We start from the raw sequence: 10,639 nt of genomic DNA, 5'->3' as shown, positions 1-10,639 counted from the left end.
CTGCCACCTTGTGCTTTTAGCGCTGTCACCTCATTTGAGAATGAGAAAACAAAACTTCAGGAGCATAGAGGGAAGACCTGTGCACTGGGATAACTGGTCCGCATCATCGTTGAAATAGGGGTCCATAAGCGCAGCCATCTTCGTGCGTCTTTACACACCCATTACGATTTAAATAAATGTTAAATATTTTTTTGCATGCTAGCTTATCTGCCAGACTCCCTGAAGACTTGTCTTTTAAAATCGATCACCCTGTACTTATAAATTTAAGGCAGGTGAGCCAGAGATAGTACAGTGGATAAAGTGTTCTTGCACGCTGCCAATCAGAGTCCATCTTCAGCATCACTGTTCCGGGAGCTATACCAGGAGTGATACGTGAATACAGAGCCAGGAGGAAGCCCTGGGCACTGCTGTGGGCTGCTCAAACCACCGTCCCCTACCAAAAAATAAAAATTAAAATAGTAAGGCATAAAGAGATGAAGCCACTTTCCCAAATCCTCTTCCCCGAATCAGCAAGAGTGATTTGGACTGAAATTTGTTGGATATTACTGAAATGTGTAAGACATTACTAGATCTTGAAATAGTTTCCCCCTCTTAAATTATAGTTTCCATCCTTACAGTTCATGAGAATGAGAATTCTAAAACATAGGATTTCGCTCTACGCAATTAACATCTAATGGAGTTAAATTGAATTCCAAGGACCCTCCTCTTTGAGTCGTTTCACAATTCATTGCTTTCTAGGTTCTTGGCGATCACTCAATCTTTTGGGTCCGTGAGCGACTATACTGAGAAGACCAAATTACCAACTTTCAACCTCATGGTTGGCCCACCGCAGGCTCCCCCTGCAGGAAAAGGTTGGACAGCAATTCTCCTGAGTGCCCAGACAAGCCAGATCTTTCCTCCAAACACTGAAAGGGTAAGAGGCACCGCCTCCTCCCTCAGACCTACCAATCCAGGAGCTGGCGGGGAGGGGGATGGTGGGAGGGAGAGCGAGCGGAAGGCGTGGCCAGGAGGAATATACCCAACGAAGCAGGATTGGCCAGCAAAAAAAAGGCGGCAACGAAGTAGGCACTGATTGGCTGGCATTTTCCCGCGTGCAAATGAAGGCCTGTCAGGAGCGCGAGGTCCCGCTGTCACTGTACCCGAATCTCAGGGACACTTCGCGCGTGCGTAGAGTCTAGTCCAGCTTTTGGCGGGAACTGACGGGGGCGTGGCCTGACCCCGGCGCGACTTCCTCTTCAGCTGCCGCCTCAGTGCTCTGGAAGCCCAGAAGCTTCGAGCCTCGCGCTTCGTCCTGGGCGACAGCCGAGGTAACCTGAGGCTCGCGGGCGCCTCGCCACCTTTCCAGGACCCTAATCTGGACAAGTGTGAGACCCTTTGGGCTCCCGTGCCCTGGTGTGGAATCGGTGCGACACAAGAGGGGGCTGTGGGACTCACACCTTTTCACTCGTCCTGAGGCGGGTGCTGGAGGCTGGCGGGGACGGGTCGGCAGGTTCCCCCTTGGGCTCTAGCCAGCGAGGATTCGCTTCCAGCGTCTTTGGGGGTGGGGTGGGCGTGGAGGTTCCCTGAAACAAAGTTTGAGGCTTGAGAGTGACTTACTTTGGGGGACCCTTAAGGGTGAAAGGGCTGGTTTGATTAGCGTTGGAGGTCTCACACCTGAGGTCTCAGGGTTGGGAGGGTGTCTTGGGAATGAGTCGCGATAGAACTGGTTTGGAAATCTGAAAAGTTGTTGGGGAGCGGGGAGCACTATAAAGATGAGAAACTGGGATGGGATCCAGTGACCCTAACGGGGGGAGGGGGCTCCAAAGCGTTTCTGAGGCCTCAGTTCCACCTTCAAGTCCGCGGTCTGAGCTCTGGAGAGAGCGTGGGCATGGGGGTGTGGAGTCTGTGAGGGATTGACGCCTCCGAAGAGGTTGGAACGCAGCCATTTTCAGGAAGAGTCTGAGGAGTAAGTTTAGGGTGTGGAGTCGCCGTGGAGGTCACGGAACGGAGTTGTAGGTCCTGGAGTTCCCACAGTGAGGTGAGGGTGGGGCTTCAGTTTGAAACACTGGAGTCTCAGGGTAGGATTCCCAGGTCAGATCTCAGTTTTAGGCGTGGTGTGTGTGTATGTGGGGGTGGGGGCAGGTCACGTGCTGAGGGGTTAAAATGGCAGTCTGGAGGTCTGGAGGTCTTTCTTTGGGGCTCTAAAGCCATTTGCGGACGCTGCGATTTGCTGTGGAGAAGCTTGGGTTTCTGGTTTTAGACTTTGGGTTAAGGAAGTTGTGGTCTGTGATCTCTGCCTGGGTGGATGTTAATAATTTGATCAGAAGTTAATAATTTGGGGATCTCATCATTTCTCTTCTTTTTTTTTTTCTTTTTTCTTCTTGAGTTTTGGGTCACACCCAGCGATGCACAGGGGTTATTCCTGGCTTTGCACTCAGGAATTGCTCCTGGCAGTGATTAGGGGACCATACGGGATGTTGGGGACCGAACCTAGGTTGTCCACGAGCAAGGCAAACACCCTACCCACCATACTATCGCTCTAGCCCCAGATCTCATCATTTCTTTGTCAGATATGTGCAAGGCAAATTACCTACTCTGGTCCCACCATCATCTTCTTTATTCTTTCTTCTTGGGAGGGAGGGAGTGTGTCCATACCCAGCTGTACTCAGGGCTTACTTCAGGCTTTACACTCAGGAATTACTCCTGGTGATGCTCGGGGGACCATATGGGATACTGGGGATCTAAACCAGGTTGGCCACTCGCAAGGCAACTGCCTTACCCACTATAGTACGGCTTTGTCCCCTCTTTACAACATTGAGAGGGTTTCTTTTTTGAGTTTTTGATTTTCTTATTTTAAAATCAGTTTTTGTGGGAGAGACGCAATAGTATAGCAGGTAAGGTGTTTGCCTTACACATGGCTAACCAGAGTTCAATCCCTGACACTCCCCACTCCAGCCCACCAAGAACATGGCTGGGTTTCACCCTGAAGTTAAAATAATGATAGGGGCTGGAGTGATAGCAGGGCGGGTAGGGCATTTGCCTTGCACGTGGCCGTCCTGGGTTCGATTCCCAGCATCCCATATGGTCCCCTGAGCACCGCCAGGAGTAATTCCTGAGTGCAGAGCCAGGAGTTAACCCCTGTGCATTGTCGGGTGTGACCCAAAAAGAAAAAAAAAGAAAAAATTGATAATAATAATAATAATATAAAGTAATAATATCAGGGTTTTTATTGGGGGCTCCTAAGCAGTGCTAAGGGAGTCTTGGGCCTACTCCCAGTGACTACTGCTGCTGAGTCTGAAATTTAGGCTTCTGCTCCCATGGTGCTGGGGAGTGTTAGTATTTTTGTTAGTATTTTTGGAGGTTTGGGGTCTCCTCCAGTGGGGCACCAAGCCTTTTCCCAGTTCTGTGCACAGGAGTGACCCCTAGCGGTGCTCATGGACTATCTGTGCTGCTGAGATCAAATAGGGATTTGGTGTCCTGCCAGGCAAGTGCCTTAGCTCCTTGGCCACCTCTTAGCCCCAAGTATTAGTATCTTCATAATTGCTCTTTACAGAGCTCAGGACAAGGATTTTAGACTAAGTAGTTGCCATTTCAGGGGCTGACACCCCAATATTGAGAATGATGTCTGGGAGTCCAGGTTTGACAATCTCTTGCCTTTCGTTTCAAGTTTGGATCATAATTTAAGGAATCACATTTGCAGTTTGGAATTCATGTATTTCAGTTAGGACCTCAGATGTTAATTTGGGCTCTGAGTCTTATTTTTTGGGGTTAGGGACTCTGTATTGTTTTCTGTGTTTTTTTTTGGGGGGGGAGGGTGTCTGGGTGGAGACACCTGATAGTATTTAGGATCGGCGTATACAGGGCTGAGGATCAGATTGGGTCAGCTGGGTGCAAGACTCATGCCCTAACCCCTGTACTGTCTCTGTGGCTTCAGAGATTCTATTTCAGAAACTCTGAGGTCTCAAAGGTTCCTCATGGGAACAATAAAGACTGCCCATCATACCACCTGTACTGGTTGGCATCTCAGAGGTCACTAATACTTTTTTCTCCTTCTTTACAGATGTGGAGTTCCAGCAGATACTTGTGCTCCCCTGAGCAATCCAGAGCCCAGAGTCCTGATGACAGGTAAGGATTCCTCCCTTTTACCTCTTGCCTATTCTAGATGAAAAATGATAGCAATATGTTTATAGAACATTTGATATGGCCAGACTCTCTGCTAAGTCCTTTTGCTCATATGATATTCTTTAATCCTCAAGGAAGTAGGTGCAGATATTGCCACCATTTTTTAAAAAAATTTTATTAGTGAAACACCATGAGGTACAGTTATAGATTTACAAGTTTTTGTGCTTGGGTTTCAGTTATACAATGATTGAGTACCCATCCCTCCACCAGTGCCCATTCTCCGCCACCACTAATCCCAGTATCTCTCCCACCCCCCCATCCCACCACTATTTTCTTTTAAAAAATTTTTTTTTGTTTTTGGGTCATACATAGCAGTGTTCAGAACTTGCTCCTGACTCTGGACTTATGGATCACTTTGACAGTGATTAGGGGATCATATGGGGTGCCAGTGATTGAACCCTGAGGCAGACATTTGCAGGGAAATGCCCTACTCTGGCCTGACCACCATCTTCTTTTATCTTTCTTTTGGGGGGTTTGGGGGTCCACACCCAGCAGTAAGCAGGGCTGTACATTCAAGAATTACTCCTGGCAGTGCTCAGAGAACCTATGGGATTCTGTGGATGGAACCTGGGTCAGCATACGAGGCAAACACCCTACTCACTATACCATCACTCTGACCCCCTCATCTTCCAATTTTCAAGATGAGAAAACTCTGAGGTGTTAGCAAAGATCAGCTCTAGGTACTTTTAGGCATTGTTTCTCTGTCTTCCTTAAGTGCCCTCTCTTCATTTTTAACTTTTTAAACTTTGGGCCACACTAAGTAGTGATCAAGGCTTACTCCTGACTCTGCACCCAGGGGTAACCCCTAGTGGGTTCATGGGACCATATGGGATGCTGGGAATTGAACCCAGGTTTAACCACATGCAAGGTAAGTTCTCTACCTGCTGTATTATCTCTCTGGACACCTTGTTGAGTTTTTAATAAAGAAATATTATTTCAGATGCTGATAAAGGAAATGGAAAAAATGATTTTAAAATGTTGTTAGAAAAGGTCTTTTTTTAAGTGATTATTTTATTTTTGGCCCCAGCAGGGCTCAGGGGATTACCTGGGAGCCATGTGCCAGGGTTCAAACCCAGACTCCTGTATGCGAAGCTTGCATTCTAGCTCTTTAAGCTATCTCTCTGACTTGAGGAGGTTATTTTTTTTTTAATTAAAAAACTTTTGGAGGGGTCGGAGTGATAATATAGAGAGTAGAGTGCTTGTCTTGCACATGGCTGACCTGGCTTTGATCCTTGGCATATATATGGTCCTCCAAGCACAGTCAGGAGTGACCCCTTAGTGCAGAGCCAGAGGTAAACCCTGAGTATAGCTGGGTGTGGCCAAAATAAGAGAAAAAGGTGGGAGAAAGTGAAAGAGAAGGTACAGGGGCTAAGGTGTTTGCCTGGAATTCAGCAGGAATTACTCCTGCTGCATAAGTTCTCCTGAGCACTGTCAGGAGTGATCTCTGAGCACAAAGCAAAGCCAGGAGTAGCCTCTGGACACTACCTGGTATGGCTCCAGCCCCCCAAAATATTATATAATTCTGTGTACATATTTATGGGTGAGCCACTCCTGGAAATGCTGGGTGCTTTCCGCAGTTCCCAGTTTTGTATTCAGTGGCCACTCTTTTTTCTTTTTTTTTTTTTGCTTTTTGGGTCACATTTGGTGATGCACAGGGGTTACTCCTGGCTCTGCATTCAGGAATTATCTCTGGGAGTGCTCAGGGGACCATATGGGATGCTGGGAATCGAACCCGGGTCGGCTACGTGCAAGGCAAACACCCTACCCTCTGTACTATCGCTCCAGCCCCTCAGTGGCCACTCTTGACTGTGCATAGGATTGAACCAATCATGCCATGCCAAAGATTGAACCTGGGCTTCCTTATATGCAAAGCCTGGGCTCCATTATTGAGTCAACTTTCGGCCCCTCCTTTTAAATTTTTTTCCCCAAGAGGTTACTTTTGAATACAGCATTGAGTAGCAAAGAAAAAAAATCCAGCCATGCAGAAATCCAGCCTGAAGAACATTCCAGATGGAAGGAATGGTAATGGTCCCCTGGCAGAATTGAACTTGATAGTTTAGAGAAAGCAGGAAAAGTACCCATGTGACTGGAACTAACCTGTTCCCTGCAGACTGAGAGGGCACAGCGGGGATTGGTGGGTGGCAATCACAGACACTCTGAGAACAGAACTTTGCCAAACCAGAACCATCTAGTACAACCGTCCAGGCAACCTGGGGAGGGAAGGGGCCCTTGTGAGCACCTTTCAAACTGCTGCCCAGGGGAAGCCGGGGGTCTGATTCCTACTCACTCTTCTCCATATATATTTTTTTTTCTGGGACTTTCATGTGTGTACAGAAGTTTCTCTTGGTGTTTTGCAAAACCCAGGGACTGCAGTTGATTTCCAGCCCTTTTTTGCTGAGGTTTTTAAGGTTCATGGAAAGTGATATGAAAATATTGTTGGGGCTAGAGAGAGCTTTAAAAGTCAAACTAGGGTTTTTTTTTTTTTTGCTTTTTTTTTTGGCGGGGGGGGGTCACACCCGGCGATGCACAGGGGTTACTCCTGGAATTACTCCTGGCGGTGCTTGGGGGGACAATATGGGATGCTGGAAATCCAACCCGGGTCAGCCGCGTGCAAGGCAAACGCCCTACCCGCTGTCGCTCCAGCCCCCAACCAAACTAGAACCCTAGCACCCAGTCTTGCACCGCAGTTGTGATTTTTTTCATTTGTTTGTTTGCTTTTGGGTCACACCTGGTAGTGTTCAGGGCTTACTCCTGGCTCTACACTAAGAGATCATTCTTGGTGGGCTCGGGGTAACATATGGGATGTAGGGGATCAAACCTGGACTGTCCATGTTCAACACCAGCACCCTACCCACTGTACTATTGCTCCAGCCCCTCAAAGTTGTGATTTTGACCAGGAAAATGGATTTTTTCCCCTTTCATTCCCTTATTCAGTTGACCTTATGTAGTCTAGTCTCATGTATTCATAGTCGGTAACTTCCCTCCTTGGGTCACAACCAGTTATGCTCAGGGGTTACTTCTAGGTATGTACTCAAAATCACTCCTGGCAGTGCTAGGGGAACCATATCGGATGCTGGGATTGAACCAGATCATTGCATGCAAGGCAACCTTCTTAGCTGCTGTGCTATCGCTCAGGTCCCTTCAGTGTTTTTTGTTTTGTTTTGTTTTGCTTTGCTTTTTGCTTTTTGGGCTACACCCGGTGATGCTCAGGAATTACTCTTGGCTCTGCACTCAGGAATTATTCCTAGCGGTGATTGGGAGACCATATGGGATGCCGGGAATCGAACCCAGGTCAGCCGTGTGCAAGGCAAACACCCTACCCACTGTATTATCACTCTGCCCCCTTCACAGTGGTTATGAGGGGATGAAATGATGTAATTTTCTGCATAAAGCCTTTTGATTTAATTTTTATTTTGTTTTGGTTTTGGACCACACCCAGTGGTACTGCTTTCAGTACTACTTACAGATTCATGCAGTGCCAGGAATCAACCTGGCATCCCACACGCATAGTATCTGTCTCACCTCATTGAGCCAGCTCCCTCTCCCCCATAAAGCTATTTAATGAATCTTCATGTCATAGGACACAGGCAAATCTACAGGCAAAGATTTATGAACCTATAAATCTTACCTCCTCTGGCCTTTGTCACCAGCTCATCTGTTCCCAAATCTTGTTTTTTTTTGCTCCAGACTCTCCAGTTTTATTTCCCTTAATCCTCTGTGCTCCCTTATGTCACAGGGCCTTTGCACATACTTCCTTTATCTGAGGTGTTCTCTTTGCCTCTTTCCAATACTTTGCTTCTCAGCCTCTCATCCTTCAGAGCAGGTTCATGCAAAATTCACTTCCTCATTAATTAAACAGGCTCCAATAATAGAAAACCCCATTAATTAGATTAAAATTAAAACCTCTTATTAGAAGTTTCTGGGCTGGAATGATAGCAAGTAGAGCATTTGCCTTGCATGCGTCTGAACCAGGTTAATACCAGGCACTCATATGGTCCCCCAGAATTGCCAAGAGTGACCCCTTAATGCAGAGCCAGGAGTGATCCCTAAGACAGCTGGATGTGCTCACCCCCCAAAAGAAAATTTCCATAATGCTGTGTAACATCTTTCTTGTCCTCATAAAGACCAGCTTCATAGGCTGAAGAACTTGATGTAATATTTTGTAATGCTTAATACTCTGCTCTCAGCACCTTGAAATTCTTAATCCTTGAACAAGGAATCCCATTTATTTTTCTTTTTGGTCACACTCAGCGATGCTCAGGAGTTACTCCTGGCTCTGCACTCAGGAATTACTCCTGGCGGTGCTCAGGACCACATGGGATGCCAGGTCAGCTATGTACAAGACAAGAACCCTACCCTCTGTACTATTACTCCAGCCCCAAAACACCGCATTTTTATTTTTAGTCTTCCTCTTTCCCAGAAAGTTTATCGCCAGTTCTGATCCTAGTTCTAAAGTTTATGTGATGATGTGATTATTGGTTTTGTCCCCCAAAGTACCATGGGTTCTAGAAGTAGTTGTATGTTTTTTAAAACTTTACTCCCATTATTATGTGGATTATACCTACCAGTGCTGGGGTGAGGCACTGGGATTACACCTAGCCATGCTTATGGGATTGCACAGTGCCAGGAACCGAACCCAGAACTGTGTACATGCAGAGTACATCCTCTATCACTTGAGCCTCATCTAAGCCCTCTTTTCTTAAGTGGTTTTATCATTATCATCCACCACAGTTTCTGGCATACAGTACGAGTTTAATATATAAATGTTGAATGGGAATGACAGAGTATCTTTTGAGGGAGGGGCACAACCATTGGTTCTGGGACTATTCCTGGCTCTGTGCCTAGGGGTCACTCCTGGCAGTGCTCAGGAGACCATATGCAGTGCCAGGAATCAAACTGGGGTTGGATAAGTGCAAGGCAAGCGCCCTCTCCCCTGTACTATCTCTCCAGTTCCAAGATTTGGTTTGACATAAGACTCCCCCACATTGAACTCCCCTCCTTCAAGGCAGTGACTTTGACCTCTGTCCCTTTCTATGGTGTTGGACACAGAGCCAGATTAAGAGGAGGTGTCTGCTCATGGGGTGTGGGGAGGAACTAAATATATATCCATAATCAAAAGAGTGCTTTTAGTTTGGCTGGGCTGTGGATAGACAAAATACCAAGGGCTTTAGAGGAAGGGAGGCTGGCAAGGGAGGTCTGGGGAGACTTTCTGGGCCAATTGAACAGGCTGAAAGCAGGGTGAGATAAGGCCCAGTGGAGACTGGGATGTTTGGGCATCCCCAAAAGTGTCAGATGAGCAGCAGCAGTGGTGTGTAATTTGGGAGAGGCGCCAACTGCTTTTTGTCTCCATCTGTTAGGAGATGGGCGGAGGTGTGTGTATGTGTGTGACTACATGATGAATTATGAATTCAGAGATTCTGTCCCAGAAGTCTGCAGCTGCTCTGGAGTCAACTGCTTTCATGCCCTTATTTTATCCACTCATTTAGTAACTATTCAGTGAATGCTTTGGAGATGCGCCAGGCTTTTCTAGCTGCTAGAGACACAATGGTGCTCTCCTCCCAGCTCACAACCCACTGCAGGAATCTGAGAAGCGCAAGTGCTGGGGAACCTGAGTAGAGGCCCCTCACCTGCCCTGTGGTATGAGGTTCAACTCTTGGGAGAGAACCAAAGGAAGTGAGAGATGAGACAAGAATGGTTAGCTGAGGGCCCGAGAGATAATACACTGAGTATGGCATTTACCTTGCACGTGGTCGACCAGTATTCGTTCCCCGGCTTCCCATATGGTTCCTTGAGTACCACCAGGGAACTGCATCTCTGAATGCAGATCCAGGAGTAGCCCCTAAATACTGCCAGGTGTTGCCCAAAAGTAGAAATTCAACCAACCAAACAAACAAACAAAAACAACAAACTTGATCTTTGGGACAAAATGCAGCATGCAGGAGACCCAGTTTTGATCCCTAGCACTGTATGGTCCTTAGTACCACTGGGAATGACTCCTAAGCACAAAGTCAGGAACACCCCTCCCAAAGCACCACTGGCCCCCCTAACCAAAACCAAAACCAAAAACAAAAGAACAAAAAAACCCTGGTTCTTAATAATAGAATGGCATTGAGAGCCTTGAAGTACCTATTAGGCAAATAATCTATCAGATTCTGTGTTAGGTGATTTAACACACACTCATATTTAGTGATGAGGAAGGGTTGGGTCACTCACCCTCTGTGCTTAGGAGCTCAGGGACTATTCCTGGTCCTGTTCTTAGGGATTCCTTCTGGTGGTGCTCTGGAAACCATGTGGTGCCAGGGATCAGAGTGGTGTTGGCCATGTGCAAGGGGCTTCCCTTACCTCCTGTTCTATCTCTCTGGTTCCTTAGTCCATACTAATTTTCCAGTCTTCTTGGTGATTCTTTGAGCCTGAATGAATATCCTCGTTGCCATTGCACAGATGAGAAACCCCCATGGTCAGATTTAGAGGAGGCCTT

General features: G+C 47.0%; 1 protein-coding gene across 1 annotated transcript in view; it reads left to right on the top strand.

Annotated features, from left to right (window-relative positions):
• MEIOSIN (meiosis initiator) overlaps positions 1-10,639 on the top strand; it is a 39,345-nt gene that overhangs the window by 14,015 nt on the left and 14,691 nt on the right. The window contains exon 4 of the mRNA XM_056135595.1: positions 1,240-1,362. Within this exon, the coding sequence (XP_055991570.1) occupies positions 1,240-1,362 (123 nt within the window). The remainder of the gene's footprint in view (positions 1-1,239; positions 1,363-10,639) is intronic.

The sequence above is a fragment of the Sorex fumeus genome, unplaced genomic scaffold (genome assembly GCF_029834395.1).
Source record: "Sorex fumeus unplaced genomic scaffold, SorFum_2.1 ptg000122l, whole genome shotgun sequence".
NCBI lineage: Eukaryota > Metazoa > Chordata > Mammalia > Eulipotyphla > Soricidae > Sorex > Sorex fumeus.
Note: the sequence above shows the minus strand (reverse complement) of the source record. Positions and strands in the feature narration are given on the sequence as shown.